This window comes from Xiphophorus hellerii, chromosome 11 (genome assembly GCF_003331165.1).
Source record: "Xiphophorus hellerii strain 12219 chromosome 11, Xiphophorus_hellerii-4.1, whole genome shotgun sequence".
NCBI lineage: Eukaryota > Metazoa > Chordata > Actinopteri > Cyprinodontiformes > Poeciliidae > Xiphophorus > Xiphophorus hellerii.
The window spans coordinates 26,459,974-26,480,255 of NC_045682.1; the positions used below are offsets into that span (position 1 = coordinate 26,459,974).

Consider the following 20,282-nt stretch of genomic DNA (forward strand, 5'->3'; position numbering starts at 1 on the left):
GTAATTAATACAGAAGTAATTACTTCACATCTATATAATTACAATAATAAACCTTTACTGTGTAAAAGAAAACTGCTACAACATTTGGGTTGTGGTTTAAAAAAAAAGAAAAAAAAAAGAAATGTAATTCGACTTTTTTGTATTGTATAACAAAAATATATGATAAAAAACAACTTAAATTGAGTTGAATTGATAAATAACAGATAATAAAAACATAAACTATATAAATAGAAAGACACCAAATGTGTTCACTGCACCCAAAAGCACATGACCAGCAATGAGAGATTTGTTCTACCTGCTTCATGTGTGCTTGTAATTGTGTGATGTGTTGAATATGTGTGTTTACATGAAACTGTGCATTCATGTATAAGAAAAAGTTGTTTGCATTAAACTGAACTGATGACTTAAATCAGAGCTCGCTTATGCCCTCTGCTGGCAAATCAACACACGGATTTTTAACAGAGACTCAGGAAATAACGTTTCTCATGTACATTTAAGTCATATTTTCTACAATAACGAGAGGAATTAAACACAACAAAATAAAAAAAAGAGCATAAAACTTTAAAAAGTAACAAAGAAGTTCCAGCTTGTTGTGGCCATTTATGCTATATTTTGTGGATTGTAATTTCTACCAATTTAGTTTTCTCCTCTGGGCAGTTAGAATATATTTAAATTAGTTTAGAACCAAAATTTGTAATTAATTTTTCTATTTGGAATTGTTTAGATTACGTTGGTAATTGTAGACCCTCGCATTAATTTAAGTAATTAAGAATACACTGGGTGCTTAATGGAGGTCTATTGTTTGTCAAATGTCTGGTGCTTTGATGGGAGGTTTTGTAAATGCTTTTTTTTTTTTTTTTTTTACCACTTTTTTGAGCTTGAAACATCAAATTAAGATTAATTTGGTTTTCAACTAAGTTGAAAGTTGTAAGATATTTTTAGTAATTATTTTGTTGTTATTTTTTCAAGAAAAGCATATATATTTTTTCAAAACAATCAAGTCAGAAGTGCATGCAAATCAAGCCACCTGTTAAAACCCACGGCCTTTGTTGGAATTTTTTGTTTTGGAACACAGAAGACTGCGACACAGCTGCTTTCAATATATGAACATATTTACAATTGTTCCACTTTTTCACAATAAACCATGAACTTTAATGCAATTTACTCAACTCAAACTTAAGGTGATGGATCAACACAAAGTAGTACATAATTGCAAAGTGGAAGGGGAATAACTTACGATTTTAAAATGTTTCACAAATATAATCTGAATTACGTGGCAGGCTTTTTGATTCAGTTTCCTTTACCCTCGTTCCATTAAATAAAATCAACTGCAGCCACTTTCAGAAGTGAAGCCAATAGATTTCTGTGCGATTTCATTCAAGCCAAAGAACTTATGTTCTTTGTGCCAAATACATGGAAAAAAGTTTGGTCAACATTTCAAACTCAATGTGTTGAAAACGGATACTCCACATCACCCTGAACATGATTTTAAGGTGAGGCATAGTGGTGGCAACATCATGCTGTGGGATGTTTGTTTTCAGCAAAAACTGGGATAGCTGGAAAAATGGATGCAGTCGGTCACCTCTCAAATCTGTTTTGTTGCAGTTATTTTCTTCAAAAGGCATGGAAAGTAAATGTATTTCTATAACACCAATCACACGTGATGCAAGTGGTTTCCATGAAAGTAAAAGGTCCCTTTTGTATCATTAGGTAAAATGATTAAAGATTTAATGATTTAGTGAGTCAAGTTGAGGAAACAATGTTTGAAATCCTCAAAGGTGAAAACAAACCATAAAAAACAAGCCTATGAACGCCTCCATAAATAGCTACCTGACTTTAATACAAAGAGCCGTGCGTGCAAGTTAAACATGCTCAGCTCTTGTTAATATGTGAGGTGTGTTGACAAGTATATCATTGAACTTTGAACAGAGTCATGGCAGCAGCTTCCTGTGGTCTGTAAACAGAGCTAATTATCTCCAAGCCCGACCTGAGAGTTCAGTCTGCAGGTTCCATGTAAAATTCTGTCTTTCCTGCTGCTACTTCTTCTGGCCTCACCAAACTGGTAATGAAAAGGAAGAAGAAGGAGGATGAACCGCAAAAGCGACAAAACCTGTAATAACAGTAGCAGTAGAGGCAAGACAAGGAGCTTAACTGAAGGGGATTTTTCAAAAACAAGATATTTGTTGGAAAATAACAGCACAAAGTTACAGCCTTGAAAACAAACCACAGGATGAAACCCTAAAGCTGCAGCAGGAATCAGAGTGTGAGAAATTGGTGAAAAAACTGCACATAACATGGTTGTTTTTATGTTTTCTTTTTTACATCAGCTGTTAAAATAGACAAAATATACACAACAGATGATTCAGGTACTCAGATCTGCTTCAAGGCTCAGGTTTCAGTCTGAACTCTGAACTCTCCACCCACAGGAATGTCAGCACACCTTGAGCCAGCCTCCCATCCCTAATAGTCAGTCATAAGTCGCCACACCCAGGAAGATTAACCAAAGATTGTACTCAGACTAAACACAAACACTGTGGATCAGCAGAACAAAACAGACTGAACATTTTTCTTTATATTTAGCTTTTGTTTAGCTCTGGTCACATCTTTTGCTTTGTTGTTAAACTTTGCATCAATCTTTTTCTATTGTTCGTCTGTCTGGAAGTAATTGTGTCTTCTCATGCTTGCTGGCTGACAATTTTAAATGATTTTTTTGGTGATCTTGGCTGTTTCTGGTTATCAGGGCCGGCTCAAGATTTAACTGGGGCTTAGGCAGAATTTGATTTTGGGCTCCAATTCTAGATTACCTTATCTATATATATAAAAACATTCTTTATAAATTGCTCAGAGCAGGTTATTTTTCTGACAGATTTATTTGAAAGATCAATTAGAGTACAACATTTCAGTGTAAAGTTGGTAGAGAAGAGCGAATTGCTATTTATGAAATCATTTTGTTCTTTTTGAGAAATCACACATTGAGCCAGCCATGATGGTTACTTTAGGTCTTATACAGTTTTATTTTACTTCACACTGCTGGAGCCACTTGATATTTATTGCTAAGAGGAAACCTTCAGAGTCAGGATGCTGGGATAGTAGAAAAACTGCAAGCATAGGGGTTACATTGTTTTTTATTATGGCATCACATGAGGGCAGCTGCTTTGAGCAAGTACAGATAATATATTTTATCCACAAAATTCCCTGCCTAAGGCTATTTTGGGAAACTTAATGTTCTGGTCCATTCTGGTAAAATTTAGGGAACACATTTTAGAACAATGTGTCCTCTCTAAATTTGGCCTGAAAAAAAGACTAAGGCAATATTTTAACTCCACTTACATGTTCTTTTGTATGCATCTCCAATGAAAGTTTGACCAGGAAATTGACTCTTATTTAAAACTCTCTATACCTCAAAACTGCAAATAAAACTAAATTCAAGCGGAAAAAAAAGCAAAACAACTATAAAGCATGTCTTGATTTTTAAGGAAGAGTATGAAAAACATTTAGAAGGACTGCTAAATGTTTTTCATACTCCTTCCTGTTAGGATGTCATGAATATCTATACATGTCCAATATAAAAATCTGTATGCGCTTTATTTTGTTGTTTAGTTTTATGTTTTGGAGCCAGAAAATGTGAGCTTTCTGAAACATTGACAGTAAAATAAAATAAATATGAACAAAATCCAAATAGACATTAAAAATGCAACATTCACTTTTCTATGATGTGAAATCTTGATAGTACTCCAGACTCCGTGAGTCTGTGTTTAGCATCATCTCTTTTCTGGAAAAGCCATTTTGATTTTACAGTTAATATGAACTCTTTGAGATCAATAGAAAGTACTTCTGGCTCAGTGTTTCTGTGCTTAACTGTATTAATTTCCTCAATGAAGCCATACACGTCCTTTCTATTCGTTAGGAAGTATTCTGGGCTCAGTGTTTCGGTTTAGCTGTGTCCCTTTCCTGATTAAAGCCACTAAAAGATTTTGCGTTCTTGTAGAAAGTGTCCCTAGCTCAGTGCCACCATCTTGTTAGGTGCCTTGATATGATATTTGTTATGGATTGGTTCTATTAAAATTTAAAATCTTTACTCTCAAATGGAAAATATACCTTCCTTCTCTCATTCTGCTTATCCCAGCCTATTTTTCCCCATAGCTGCCCTAGAAAAAGACATGTGCGTAACAAAGCCTTCGGGCAAGGAGATGACCCGTCATCTTGATGCAGGAACAATGAAGGCTGCCAGGGAAGTGACATCATAAGTCACAGAAGAAGCAGCAGGGAGGGAGAGGGTTTTTCCCCCCTGCAGACCTCTCCATAGCTTCAGGCTGCTGATCATAAAGTATGACGAAACAGTTAGCTCTATAGCTTCCAGCTGCACATGAACACACCAAGCCCCAGTCAGCTGCTTATCAGCCTGAATCACAGCTGTCCCAACAAGCCGAGCAATATTTCAGAGAAATCTCTGGCACAGAGACGCTTAACAGATTTCAGGAAAACCTGGATGGCTTTTAATAAATGACCTGTTTTAAAGCTTATTGTCAGATTTAATATACTTTACTTACATCAAAATACTTAACTCAGTGACTTAGAATATCTAAAAACATTATAATTATGTATTTTTTTTGTTACAGAGGGAGTAAATATTTTCATGCATTTCACTGACATTTTGATTTATGAATGAATTTTCTTGCTGATAAAGAGTTGGATTCACACATAAGTCCCACATTTTGATTCTCTCCTTTTGTAGTCGACCCTTTTTGTTCATCTCTGACTAAACAATTCAAGAGGCGAAACATGTCAAGTCTTGTTTCGCAAATGTTTCTCGTGAAAATAGATTCGCCAGATTCTTTCTGGAACTGAAATGATTGAAAACCGATTAAAATATCCACAAAAATAATGTAAAGAGTCTGTAAACATCACCTTAAAAGGTTTCTTATTCAGTTGTCTTTTGAACAGGACATCCGTTTTTCCAGATGTCAAAATTTCTTGATTTCATATCAATAATATGCTATTGACTGCTTTATTACAACTGTAATTATCAATATGTTTGATAGTTTTAGCAGCAGCAGGCTGATGAAAATTTAAATAAAGTGATGTTTCCATCATTCATCAGCACACAGAAGCGTTAGACATCACTCTGTGTCTGAAGTCAGAGGCTTCTTGCTCCTCACTGTTGTCCTCGCTCAGAGAGTAAAGTCCAGACCTCTGACTGGGTTTCTTTTTGTGGATGATCGCCGTTGGCTGGAAGAGACGGCTAAAGGAGTGCAGACCCCTGGAGAGGTCTGGCAGAACGTCCTGCTCCTCTCTCTGGGACAGAGGGTCCGTCGCCTGAGGTTGGGTCGGCGCTTTGGGCTCTGTCAACATCTCCCTGACAGTTTTAGAAATGCCCTTGTGCAGGTAGTGGCAGGGCCTGTTGCCACAGTTGTCCCTGATCCTGATGTTGGCCCCGAACTCGCCCACCAGCATGGCCATGATGTACTCCTGGTCATGCTGAGCAGCTATGTGTAGAGGAGTGTAACCCCCGTGAGATTTTGAGTTGATGTCGATGTTGACCTTTCCCTCCCGGACCATGTCCATGACCACAGAGAGCATTTTACTGTTCCCACACTTGGCTGCCCAGTGGAGGACAGTGAACCCCGAGATGAAGTCCTTCTTCTGGGCAAGATGGCAGTCGGCGAGCAGCAGGCCGTGAACTTGGGTCCATTGGCCCGCAGCACACTTCACCAGCCACTCGTGCTCCGTCTGCTCCAGGGGGAACATGGAGGAAATCCTTGAGTCTTTGGGTTCCTCCGTCACCTTGGAGTTCCTTGCTGCCCTCCTCAGCTGGGGTGAACAACTCTCCACTGAGGACGGCTTCCTCTTAGTCTTGGAGGCGTCTGCTTTTCGACTGTAGGGAGGTTCTTCTGGGTTCACCCTCAGTTTTTGGATCTCCACCCTGCTAGAAACAGGTATCCTCAGAGGAAGACCATAAGGTTTGCTCTGTGCCCTGATTTCATCATTCTCCTTCCTGTTAACATCAAAATTCAGCATCTTTCTAACCTTGACCTCCTCACATTTGCTCCTCTGCAGAGCCAGCTCTATGGGAGATAAAGATGCAGGATTTCCCCCAGAAGCAGCTAACCCTTCTGAGTTGTCAGGCTTTTCATCTTGCTCATCTGGAGTCTGCTCCTGCTCACCTGACACATCCGTATTTCTATCATCATTACCGTTTTCAGTCGTTTGGCTCCCTCCGAGAAAATGCAAGTACGGTTTTCTGAGAATAACGAACCGGGTCCCGTCGATCGCTTTGACGTAGGCGACATTGTTCACTAAAGTCTTGAAGAGCTCTCTGCTCCGATCCTTCTCCGCCGGGTCGACACAGTCCACTGAGGATTTAAAGTGTGCCTCCAGATCAGATTTCTTCACTTTCCCCCCCTCAGCCACTAGCAAAGAAATGATGGATTCCTTTGTTAAATCCATGAATAAAACTGTTAAAGCCAGAACAAAAAGAAGAAACTTGTGTTTCGCAGCCGCGCCGTCCAGACACCTGGCTGCTCTGCTCTCCTCCCTCTCTACCTGGGGGAGTTTCTCTATTTTTGTCCCGGGCAAGGTGTGGACGTGGAAATGATTTGAATAATGTACCCACGTGTTTTCAAAAGAAAGTGAACTGGTAAGACGTTTAATGCTTCATGAAAGATGAGAAACTTTTACAGAAGCGTAAAACATTAAGTAATTTCAGGCGAATAATTGTAAAAGGTGGAATTCCTCCTACATAAGAAAGAAAAGAGTCGATTAAACTTTTCCGCATGGATTGAAGTCTTTTTTCCCCCTTCTGTAAAAATCACCCTACAATAAAAGTAGAATATGTCACATGATGGCTTAATTATCCACTGATTGGCGGCAGACAGTTGTAAGCTCAATCTTTGACCGCATTTGTTCATTTAAACGTAACAATGTATTTTTAAAAAGAATTATTGCACATAAAGTAGCCTAAAACATTTGATTAACTTCACATATTTGTGCTGTCATATCATATATCAGCTCCTGCCCTGGCTTGCACTATAATGACATTCCTGAACTGAAAGGGAGGGTCTGATAAGAAGTGGCCATATTGAAACCAATGCAGTGCCGCCCGTACCCGAGTCGAGTCTTTGTGCTGATTCATTTAACGAAATGAGAAAGAACTCTTGTGTTTTTTTCAACACAAACTTAAGTTGTAAATTTAGTTTTACAGAAAATTTTAATATTCCAGGCCAATAATAATAATAATAATAATAATAATAATAATAATAATAATAATAATAATAATAATAATAAATTCTCACATAGCTATGTTGGCTTAACAAAACAGCCCACACATAAACTGTGCAATTCAACTTTATTGTTGCTATGCTTTTCTCCCCTCACAGTCCTCTGTAGCTGCCCTTTTATCTTTTGCACTGTTGTCTGCCAAACATTTCCTTCCACTCAATTTTACTTTCAAATTCACTTTGTGGAAATGTTTGTTTTAATTTGCACAGAGGCTACAGACGGAAACTAGTTTAAGCTAAATCTGGTGCAGAGTATCTTTTATTAATGTTTTTATATAAACTAAATTATATAGTTCAAAGAGTGCCAGATTTAAATAGACAATTTTGGTGACCTATATTTATTTTACACTTGCAAATTACAGTTGGGTGATGTCTATCAACTTCAACAGTTTTAGTCCTTGTCTTCCAAAAAAGGAAAATTTACAAAACGTCTTGTCTCTAAAAATTATTATAAGTATACTAACATACCCTGACATGTTTTTTCATTCATTCAATAAACACATTTCACAATTATGCACAGCCATGAATGACAGTTAATGCTTTGTCTCTAGGAGGTCAGACAATCATTAGCTGAAGTAATCACATTGAAGGTCATGCAGTCGGTTTCTCTTTCAGTTCCAAGCGTTTTGCAAAAGGTGTATACATCTTTACCAGCACAGAATTTACAAGGCAAAACATGAGATTAAGCAATGTTTCAACCAAGCCATAGCTTTGACCTTTAATGGATTTAAAATATCTCTTACAGATTATTAAATAGTGCGGAATTCACAGGGTGCCTTATGAGGATATGGATTTATATTTTTTTGGCTTAGACCATTCAAAAGTCAAATCCTGGTTCAAAGTAATATTTGTTGTAGGAACTCAGCAGTCTATTTCTCTCCGGCATTCAGACTCTAAAGGAGCATGTCAACAAACACAGATTGACTTGTTGCCATTGGTTTAAGAAACTCATTTGTTATAAGCTATCAATTTCATTTCTAGCTATATCAAACATATTACAGAATTACTACAGAATTACTGCGTTCAAATTAGTTTACCAAAGATGGCTTCCACACAAATATCGAAAGTTACAAGAATTAAATACACAGTCATTTCAGCAAATTAGACTATACATACAAGTCTCATTGTATGTCAGATTAAAAGTACATTTTGAAATTTACAACCTCTAAGCAGATTTTAAACATCTGCTTAGAGGTGTTTAAGCAGATGTTTAAACATCTGCTTAAACAGATGTTTAAGCAGATGTAGTTTTGTTGTTTTTTTTGTAAGCTGTATTTGCTCTGTCAAAGTGAATCTGTTACAGCCTACATTTCTGTTTTTAAATTTTTTTTTATTAGTTAGATGTAATATTCTAATTTTAAATTATTTCCTCAGCTGTAAAATTATAATAATTAATAGAAGACTTTAAAAATATCCAGCTGTGTGTAATTAATCTATATAATGTATAAACCACAAAAATGGCATGAACTGAAGTCGTCTCTTTCTCAGGAGCTAAGCCAAATGATTCGGATCTCTGAACGGAACTGAAATTCCCATCACTAATTGAAACGAGGTCGTCACTAACAAAGATGTAAACCATGTCAAGATAGATCACACCCTTTCTTTAAGTTAGGCACTTGTCTTCGTAAACGTTTTAATGCAAAATTACCGATACAGTACTACTATTTCGGACGAGTGGGGGGAATTGGTCTAGTTGTTACATAAAAAACAGGTAAACCTGAAAGCTAATGTAACACACAATAAGCTGTAATATTTGTGACCAGAATATTACTCAAGTGCAAAGAGGATGGTTTCAACAATTTGCAAACGGTTCAATTCTACCTTTACTTATCTGATTTTAAAAAAATGTTTTAAGACCGCCTACCGGGTAAAGATGAATAAAATGACCGACGATCAAACAAGGCAGCAGGGAACCATCTTGTCACGGTTCGCCTCCTTGCGTCCCTCTGTTCCCATCCCTGTCAGCTCGCCTTCAGTTAGTTTAGCAGGCTAAGTACGGAGAGAGGAGGGCTGTTCCCTTTCGCCTCTGCTCACTCTGCTCCTCAGCACGCCGTCAACACACATTCCACACCATGGCTGCCACGGACGTGGACGTATTTTCGGTAAGCAAATGTCACTACGCTTCGTGTTTAGCCCCGTCAGCGGAGCAGAAAACAGTAAAAGTGCAGCGTTTAGGAGGAGCACTTGGTTGGTTGTCGTAAATATGCGGGTGTGTAGCTAAGCCTCCCCCGCTTATGGAGCCTGTTCATCAGCGCCTGACGAGATGGTGGAAGTGCGACGGTGACTCAGTGGGTTTTGTCGCTGTTAAGTCTAATCAATGTGGCTGCAATTTCTAACTTGCTTATAGTAATATGTTCATTTCCTACCCATGCATGTTTGGTTGGTTTGGTTGTTTGTTAGTATCATGCTAACATTAATGGTTGGCTTTAAATGAAGTGCCTCCAAACATAACAGCAAGGAAAGAGAACAACCATCACTGTCAATGTGGATAGTTGCAGATGAAAGTCCTCCCTGTTTTAAATAGGAATTTATTTGCTGCTTTGAATTGTAAACTCATTGGAACCAGGTATGCTTAAAATACTTTCAAAAGATTCAGTTTCACCTGGGAAAATACATATGCACATAACTTAAACAGAGATCATGTATGCAACTTAAAAAAATACGTCATATTTTTATTTAAAGTACTGGCATTGATCTCATAATGGTCAGATTAAACGCCAGTTACTTACCTTAATAGTCCCATATTTTAAGCCAAAAGGTCATATTTCTTTCTCTAGAACATTGTTTCCCAACCCTGGTCCTCCAGGCACTCTGTCCTGGATGTTTTAGATGTTTCCCTGCTTTAACACACCTGACTCAGGTATTGCAGTTCAGCCAAACCTCTTAATCAGCCATTAATTGGCTGATGCCATGACATTTATGGCTTAAATGTGACTTGAGAACCAGGGTTGGGAAACACTGCTGTAGAATGTGAAATTAAATTATTGTAAACAACTTTAGATAAAGTTTAAAATTAAGTTAATTGTTGTTGTTTTTTTTTTTATTAATACACATTGTTTGCTGCTGGGGAAGTATGTAGTCAATCAAGTCACTTGATTTTATTTTTAAAATAAAAATCATATGGTGTTCATATGTGTCTGAAAATATGAACAGCATTTGAATAATACAAAAAAGCTATTATAGGAAGAAGTGTGTAAAGTTGAGATGTGTCTGTATGAACTTTTTTGTTGAGATCTGTCTGCTGTGGTACTTTTAGTACAGACTTTTTTTCAGTTTGTTTATTTAAAGCAATTTTCTGTTTCTACTTTGCAATGTTTGCTTTCCAATACATAGGCACACCAAAGTTTTAAAGAACTATGGTTTCAAAACTGCTAAAAATCTCCTGTTGCACTGGATCTATCATGAACTGTATGGAAGTAGAGCAGCACAGCACAGCACTGCCCCTCCTCTACTGTTTGTTGTGCACTGCTGGTCAGCTGGCTTAAAGAAGACTACAAGAATGTTGTTTTTTTGGTGCTTTTTTTTGCTTAAAGACAAATTCAGCTCTTACAAAATATTCTGGTTTGAAAAGTAAAGTAGTGCTTATTAACCAGCTAATCCATCATGTTATGGCTGAGTTACTGTACAAGTAGCGCAACAGCAAAATCATGCTCAGACCTGAACCTTCAGAATTGCATAAAGACAATTACAAAAACCCACCTGTTTAAAGTTGCCTTTGACTAGGAGTAACTGGAACATTGATCAATATTTTTAATGCGTATTAGCTTGACAATTTTGATGATGGCATTTGACAAAATGTAATGTTTATTGCATGGTTTATGATTGATAAGTGCACGATGTTTTTATGATGTAAAGCACTTTGAGCTGCTTTGTTGCTGAAACGTGCTATACAAATAAACTTGTTCGATGCACAAAAAATAGCTAGAGTTTATTCTATATTCTAAGTCATTTTATCAAAATCCAAGCAAATACTGAATAAAATAACTATAGAAGTATTTGTCGGTATATATTTATATTTAGTGATTTATATGTTGTATCTCTTGCAGTTTTCAATCTGATTGGTGACGATAATTTTGTTAATCTAAATAGAAGTTATACGTTATACAAATTCTAAATTTTTATAAACAATACGACAAACTCACATGACCTGTCAGTATCTTACAGAGTAATTCGTACTTATTAATGCAGCTAAATGTAATTTGCATTTAAATGTAGTTGAATAAAAGATAGTGTAGTAGACATGAAAATGTTTACTGTATAATTTTTCCATGCGCACTAACACAACGGCTGCCAGTGTAACCATTGGGACTTAACACAATTCTCCAGTAATAGACTATAGAATATGTACAGGGTCTCCCATTGGCTTATAGTGGATGTTATTGAAAATTTTCTTCAGTGACACAAAAGAGAGAGAAAAAATAGATTTAATTTTTTAGTTTAAATGATTATGATTAGTAATTTTATGTATGTTTACAGTGTGTAGATATTCTAGTCAGATGCTGAATCACTCAGCCTTTCTCTAGCAGCAGTAGGATGGACATATTTTCAGATTGGATTGGAGCTTGTTTTCTATTACGCGGATTGTAATAATGTAACGTTACCAGTCAGGTGCAACCCAATGGAAATAGCAGCAGGGTGGGACAGTTTATAGAAAACACCAGTAACACTGTATAATAATAGTAGCAGAGAGAATTTCATAGAAGAGTGGCTGGCGCAAACGACCGGGATTTAAAGAGTGGGGATTAACTTTTTTGGCAGATGCTTGAAAAGGTTCTTGAATTGGACAGTAAGCAGCATAGAGATCCAGGGATAAAGAGATTAAGTTCACACTCCGGGCCACTCCTACTGCTTAGTGGTGCAACACGTCGTCAAAGAAGAAAGGAGCCGATTCCCCCCAAAAAAGAGAACCCGATATTGCTCAATTAGTGCTTTCTAATTTAGGTCCAGCACTCGTCCCAAGAGATCTTGCACACTGGTGATTTTTATATATATATTTTAATGTCTCTCTTGGAATACAAAACCGGAGGATTGATTGGAGGGAAATGCTGAGAAAGCAGGGGAACAGGCCAGAGTTTGCAGCTGCCTGACTGACTTCCTGTCTGACTTTGTGAACGAAGTGAGACCACATTGAACAAACTGTCATGCCCTCCTGCCTGACTGCGTAAAACCAGGGCTGTTAATTATGTGCAGCTATTGATAGAGACATGCGGCTTGTCAGACTGTAGGTCCACATCGACCCTGTCTGATGGAAATGGTAGCTTTGGGATGAATTTCTGAGCAGGATGCACGGGAGGTGATCGATTGAGCCCGACTGACCAGTAACTTTTATTGTTTTCATTTAGTAGCGGCATCTGATTGTGCATCGTATAAATGGTTATGTAATAAAATGCCCCACTATGTATCCAGCATGTACAGTGCTTGCTGACCATGAAGAGCCTCGCCCTGGAGTCTTGCATGCATAAAATGAAATTAGCTACATCGAGCGCTTAAAGCAAAGAGACAAGGAACAAGGAAGTGTTCATGTGTGCTCTAGTTTGAGGTCCATTCTGAAAACTCACTAGTTTTATGCACCAAGACAAGTGGGAAGAAATTTCCTGTATATTTCAGGTCTGATTGTACAACAGATGCTGATGTTGGTGGGTTGTTTGTGTTCTCGGCTGCATAGAAAATATAAAATCCAGAGGTTTCCTGAGGCAAATTCATCAGCCACCATAACATTGATGGAGAGTGACAGCTCAGATGTAGAGTCTTCAGTGATGATGAGTACTTACAAATCTGAAGAAAACTCAGGAAATAAGGCCAACATACGTCTTAATATGATGTTAGGAAACATTTAGTGTTTCATGATGTTTCTTCAACTCAGAAGTGAGATTCTATCTGCTCCCATCTGACCCATCATCACTCAGCTGTTTGCATTATTGATGCTTTTATTGATTGTACCTGCCTGTAAGTAGGAGTAAAGTCCCTTTTCTTGGTTATATGAATTATTTCAATGCTGCTTTCATTAGTGTGTTTTTAATTATGAAAAAGTAATCTTCAGGTTGATTGCTTAGATTGTAAATAATGTAATCTATAGATTATTTTTAATGCTCTTCCTCTTGAAGTCTAGCAGTGTGTATTTGCACCAAAGATGTTCTTTATGAGGCCTTGCAGTGTGTTTTAAACTGCAAGCATTGCAGGGTGTGTAAACTGTGTGATATTAGGAAAACATGATTGTAAGAATATATTGATTGCTATAAATGTGTGTATAATGATTTTCATTTAATTAATAATACATTTATTTTCACAGAATTAGCAGCTCATGGAAATTTTGCTGATTGGAATGTTGATACTTTGGATCAAAACCGAATCATAACTCTGAGAAATACAGTACAGACCAAAAGTTTGGACACACCTTTTAATTCAATGAGTTTCCTTTATTTTCATGACTATTGACATTGTAGAATCACACTGAAGGCATCAAACTATGAATAACATGTGGAAATATGCACTAAACAAAAAAGTGTAAAACAACTGAAAATACCCCTTATATTCTAGTTTATTCAAAGTAGCAACCTTTTGCTGTGATTACTGCTTTGCACACACTCTGCATTTTCTTGATGAGCTTCAAGAGGTAGTCACCTGAAATGGTTTTCACTTCATAGGTGTGCCCTGTCAGGTTAATAAGTGGGATTTCTTGCCTTATAGATAGTCATGAAAATAAAGAAAACCCATTGAATTAGAAGGTGTGTCCAAACTTTTGGTCTGTATTGTACATTTGTTGTTAAAATGTGTAATAATTGTTTGTTTTTGAGGAAGTACAAGAAATTCTATGACATTGGTGACAGATTTTTGAATCTTAAAAAAAAAAAACATTACAATTTTTGATTTACAAGCATATAATTTTGTATAGTGGTGCATATATTTGTTGGATGGACCCTCAAACTTGAGATGCTAAAACTCTCAGTGTGGTGGATGAAGATGGAGTTCAGCTTGCGTCTGTCTCTGGTTCCTTCCTTCCTTCACTGCTTTCTTCATTTCTGTCTTGTCTTTTCTTTTTCCCTTCCTAACTCCGTCAAACCGCTTGTATTTTTTCCTTTCTTCATTCCTTCTTCTCTGTTTCTGACTTTTCCAGGTTCCATATTAAGTCTTTTATTATTCACTATAAAACATTATGGGAACTCTGTAGTCTGGAAAAGGAGGAACTTTTAGGTGAAAGTAGGAACACAGCATCATATTTTCCAAAAGCAAAGTATATCTACCTCATGAAATCTTTCCTTTCTGTCTCATCACATCTGTGTATTTTTTCCTCTCTTCCTGTTGGCATGAATTAAGCGATTCTGTGGCGATACAGTTGCTGTGCGTGAGTGATAAATGCCATAAAGAAACTAGTTTTCATTCCTTTGTTGTAGTTGAATTCCTGACAGGAAGCATGACGTGGAAATCTCAACCGTCAACATTTTTTGCCGTTGCAACATCACTGCCGGCCCGAGTAGGTACAGGAGGTTGACGGCATGCGACTCTGAGATGGGTAGGTGTGGTTGGAGCTGGTAGCTTGGGAGGAACGTCAGGGCAAATAAAAAGTGTTGTTCACTGAATTCATGATTAAAAAAAACCTTTCTCTTACTGACTGAAACTACCCAGCAGCCATCAGACAGGAAAAACCAGTCAGCAGCGACTTCATGTAAGGAGTATAGCCTGTAAGTGTTGGTTTGTTGTTGAGGTTACCATGTGGTCAGATCCCCTCACAAAACCTATGTTGATTTATAAACCCAGCACTTGGTTCAAAAACCCTCAAACTGACATTTGCACATTCTCAACTTTCTAGACATGATTCAGTCTTCAGAAACTCTTAAAGAATGTGCAACACAAGTATTTATAGTTATAGAAAGGTTAGATTTTCATACCTGAGACCACTGTTTGTCTATTTTCACTATCAGGTCAACAGTCGGTTTCTGGTGGTTAATGCAGTGACTGTGTGAAATCATGATTTCTGCTGGTAGCATTTTCTGTCAGACTGAAAGTCAAACACCAGACTTATTCAAACTTATATTCATAGAGACTGAAAGGGTGAAAAATCCCTGAAACAAACTTGCACTTCAGCAACTATTGAGATAAGTTTTTGATAATTTAGTAGGAAAACATGACGGTCGAGTTCAAATTGTGCAAAGAACAACCGGCATACTCGATGAGCATCAGCTGCAGTGAAGCGTGGTGGTCTGTCAGATGACTCAGAGACTCTGTCTTATCAAAAACAAGACAGTTGAGGCAGGTGTGGACAGAGGCATGGAGGTGTAAAAGATGACCAAAAAAAAGTAGTGACTAAAACAAAAACAAATGGCATCTGATTGATTCACTACTGTTGGTTTACATCACCTTGTCAGTCGTTATTGCAATGTTTGTCACATTTCTCTTTGCTACTCTACAAAGGCTGAATGGGGTAGGGATGGGTAATAAATCAGCATATAGCGATAGACGTGATCAAAATCAATAGATAATATGTCTGATAGACTGTTCAATAATTTCACTGAACTCTGATCCAGAGTCCCACAGCATTCTGGGTGATGTAGGCAGAGGAAAGACTTTAGGTGCTCAGTCTGTTGGTGACATCAACTCACTTACTCACTCTTTGGTTACCTGGCAACAACTTGTTGAGTAACTTGCGCAGTAGCAGTTTTACTTTTCACCACTTTTCCTCATAACTGCTTAAAAATAAAAAACAGCATAAAGTGAAAACTGTGGATAAAACAGAAAAGGTCTAACCACCGCTTTACCAGTTTACCAGATATTTAAAACAAAAACAAATCAATAATAATCTATTATTTATATAAATCCCTTATATCTTGATTTCAATTCAGACATATTTAACGGTGACTCTCATGAACATAGGTTGTCCAAAATAGCCGTTACACCAGCAGCCACAATGTGAAGCTAAATCATTGCTTTAATGGGTATTATTCACTCTTCATCAAATACCACTCAGAAATACAGCACAAGAACTGACAGTTTATTCAATACTAACACAAACTTAACTGGTCAAAAAAAGACAAACTTAACTGGTCAGGGAGGCCAGCAGCAACACAAAAGAAGTGACTTCTATATGTGTGGACTAATGACAGATGTGCTACAGAGCCCCTTTCTTCCAAAATAATAAATAAATAAAAATTAAACACCTGACTAAAATCTCACTAAACCTCAACTTTTGGGATGTAATACTACATGGCATGTTTGACCCAAAACCATCAGTAAGCATCAGTGTATGATATCCACAGTGAAACAAGGTGGTGGCCGTATCGTGATGTGGGTTTAGCAGAGGGATTTTATGGCTCAAAGTGAATCCATGCATACATCCAAACTTTAAAAAATTACTTTTTGGAATGGCCTGATCAAAGTCGAGAAGAAAAGCTATGCTAAAAGAATCCCACCAGAGGACTGAATGTCAAAACTGAATCAAAATGTGCTTCAAACTAGTATCTTTTAAAAATGTTTTATTTTCCCTTTTTAACAGTTATTTGTTTTTTGCTGCTGAATTGAACAGGGTAGTTCTCACTCAAAGTTTTTGAGATTATTCACACAGTTTTCTTTTGTCTGTGTGACAAAATGAGATCTTTTCTGTGACCAAAAAAGATCTTTTTAAACTCTTCATGTTACAAGCCTACTGTGTTGTAATAACATTGTACTAACTAGCAGATAATGTTTGCACTTCATTTCGCTTTAAAGCACCTTGGGGCCTCTGTGCATCCATTTCCTGTTGGCCTGGTGATACGGTGGCCTGGGAGCGTTGTTGTCCTGTCACTCTGGGACCTTAAACCAGAAGCTTTTCATTCCTCTCATGCTCCATGCTGTCTCTCTGCTTTTCCTTTGTCTGCATGAGCTCTGGTTCAGTTTCTTCATAGTTGGTCTAATTGTAACTGTTGGGTGAACATCCTGTGTTTCTGGTGATTCTTCTTGTGGTGTTTAAGTTAAATTTATGCTTTATATATGCAGAGCTGACAGGCTCGGTGTTTGTTTGAACTTTGTGTACATTTTGTGGGTGCAGCTGGTTCCAACTGAGGGCAAGGGTTTTACACTAGAATAGTAAATAATATGCTATATAGAAATACTGGAGGAAGTAATTCAATGTTTTATTGCTATTGATGTGAAAAAGTGAAGGACCTGGGACCGTTATGATTTAGTCCAGTCTTGACTGACGTGGTTGAGTCCCAGCTGGAGGGCTTTGTGTCCACGTCTGCACTTCTGTTCAGTCTGAGCCCAAAAGATAACACTTTTGGTTTTGGTCAGCAGGCTCAGTTTGCAGCATTCAGTCACAAACCCATCTGCGTGTGTGTGTGTGGGGGTGTGCGTGTGTGTGTGTGTCACCACTACATACACTACACAGACAAGCTCGATGTGATTCAGTGTAGGAGGTTTACCCTAAATTATCACCTGAGTCATAATCCTTGTTGTTCTTTTCAATTGTGCAGTTTCACTGTCGCACTTTGAGTTTGGAGCAGAAGCAAGATTTAAATGGTGGCTTATCTGCTCATGGCTGATCATGGCTCCTTTAAAAAAGTTTCCATTCCCCTTGAGCTTTACATGTTATGTTACAACCACATACTTCAGTGTATTTTGTTTGGATTTTATGTGATAGACCAACACACTGGGACTGAAATTGTTTCACAATTTGTTTCACAATTTCAGTCAATTTCAGTCACAATTTCTCTCCAAAAAAGTTGAAGCTCGGTAGCGTATGAACATCAGTTATCAAATCTTGCCTCATATTACTTCCCTCTCCCCAGCCACTTCTTCTAGCTCCTCCGGGGGAATCCCGAGGCGTTCCCAGGCCAGCCGAGAGACATAGTCCCTCCAGCGTGTCCTGGGTCTTCCCCGGGGCCTCCTCCCGGTGGGACGTGCCCGGAACACCTCACCAGGGAGGCGTCTAGGAGGCATCCTGACCAGATGCCCGAGCCACCTCAACTGGCTCCTCTCGATGTGAAGGAGCAGCGGCTCTACTCTGAGTCCCTCCCGGATGACTGAGCTTCTCACCCTATCTCTAAGGGAGAGCCCAGCCACCCTACGGAGAAAACCCATTTCGGCCGCTTGTATCCGCGATCTCGTTCTTTCGGTCATGACCCAAAGCTCATGACCATAGATGAGGGTGGGAACGTAGATCGACCGGTAAATCGAGAGCTTCGCTTTTTGGCTCAGCTCTCTCTTCACCACGACGGACCGGTACAGCGCCCGCTTGACAGCAGACGCTGCGCCAATCCGCCTGTCGATCTCCCGCTCCCTTCTTCCCCCATTCGTGAACAAGATCCCGAGATACTTAAACTCCTCCACTTGGGGCAGGACACCCCCCCTGACCCGGAGAAGGCACTCTACCCTTTTCCGGCTCAAGACCATGGCCTCGGATTTGGAGGCACTGATCCTCATCCCGGCCGCGTCACACTCGGCTGCGAACCGCTCCAGCGAGAGCTGCAGATCACGATCTGATGAAGCCAAAAGGACCACATCGTCTGCAAAAAGCAGAGATGAGATCCTAAGGCCACCAAATCGGATCCCCTCAACACCTTGGCTGCGCCTAGAAATTCTGTCCATGAAAGTGATGAACAGAATCGGTGACAAAGGGCAGCCCTGGCGGAGTCCAACTCTCACCGGAAACGAGCCCGACTTACTGCCGGCAATGCGGACCAGACTCTGACACCGGTCATACAGGGACCTGACAGCCCGTATCAAAGGGCCCGGTACCCCATACTCCCGGAGAACCCCCCACAGGGCTCCCCGAGGGACACGGTCGAACGCCTTCTCCAGGTCCACAAAACACATGTAGACTGGTTGGGCGAACTCCCATGCACCCTCCAGGACCCTGCCGAGGGTGTAGAGCTGGTCCAGCGTTCCACGACCAGGACGAAAACCACACTGCTCTTCCTGAATCCGAGGTTCGACTATCCGACGGACCCTCCTCTCCAGGACCCCTGAATAGACCTTGCCAGGGAGGCTTAAGAGTGTGACCCCTCTATAATTGGAGCACACCCTCCGGTCCCCCTTTTTGAACAGGGGGACCACCACCCCAGTCTGCCAATCCAGGGGAACTGCCCCCGATGTCCATGCGACATTGCAGAGTCGCGTCAACCAACACAACCCTACAACATCCAGAGCCTTAAGGAACTCCGGGCGGATCTCATCCACCCCCGGGGCCCTGCCACCGAGGAGCTTTTTAACCACCTCGGCGACCTCGTCCCCAGAGATTGGAGAGCCCAACCCAGAGTCCCCAGGCTCCGCTTCCTCAGTGGAAGGCATGTTGGTGGGATTGAGGAGGTCTTCGAAGTACTCTGCCCACCGGCCCACAACGTCCCGAGTAGAGGTCAGCAGCACACCATCCCCACTATAAACAGTGTTGGTGCTGCACCGCTTCCCCCCCCTGAGTTAAGTTTAAGTCTGGATTTTGAACAATGTTGTAACTTATAATTTTTTTGTGTTAGAAAATGTTAAAAATTACAAAAATTCTAAACTGTACAAGCACTCACCATAGTTTTGAAATAATAGTCAATGGCAGGTGCAGGGATGGCGTAATTGTTGCATACCCCCTTGTGCCCACTTCAGTGCGTTAACTTAATCTGTCTTTAATGTTATTGATGTGTAAAACAAATCCTATTTAGGATTTAACAACATTTAGCCTGATGGGCGGGCACATAGTCTGGTGGCCCGCCAGGCTTCTAACAGTCTGGGGAAAACCCTGCAACGGTTTTCTATGGCCTTTCCAAAGTTACTACTGGCATCCTTAGTAATTCCCCCATCAACTGTTTCCTTTCCTGAGCTGTTGGTTAAAGTGGACAGCCATCTCTTGAGAGATCTTTTGTGTGTTTTCAGATATAATTATGTGCTTTCCGCATCTTTATTCCTCATCTGTCTGCTGTGTTCCTGGGTCTTCATGATGTCGTTTGTTCTCTAATAAACTTTTAAGACCTTCAAAATGGCTGGATTTATTCTGATCTGTTTGGATTTACTAATTCAGTGACTTTGGAAAGCAGCTGGGTTTTATTTTGG

The 20,282-nt window shown here is 39.3% G+C and overlaps 2 protein-coding genes across 4 annotated transcripts in view; one reads left to right on the forward strand and one right to left on the reverse strand.

Annotated features, from left to right (window-relative positions):
- Positions 1-2,990: 2,990 nt before the first annotated feature.
- sowahaa (sosondowah ankyrin repeat domain family member Aa) lies at positions 2,991-6,556 on the reverse strand. The gene has a single exon (XM_032577315.1). It carries the CDS (start codon positions 6,445-6,447, stop codon positions 5,098-5,100), a length of 1,350 nt encoding a protein of 449 aa, XP_032433206.1. The 5' UTR covers positions 6,448-6,556; the 3' UTR covers positions 2,991-5,097.
- A 2,690-nt stretch (positions 6,557-9,246) lies between these two features.
- The window catches only part of septin8a (septin 8a), a 41,259-nt gene continuing 30,223 nt past the window's right edge, over positions 9,247-20,282 (forward strand). For all 3 annotated transcript variants that reach the window (XM_032575737.1, XM_032575739.1, XM_032575740.1), the window contains exon 1: positions 9,247-9,379. In XM_032575737.1, the coding sequence (XP_032431628.1) occupies positions 9,350-9,379 (30 nt within the window). In that variant the 5' untranslated portion in view covers positions 9,247-9,349. The remainder of the gene's footprint in view (positions 9,380-20,282) is intronic.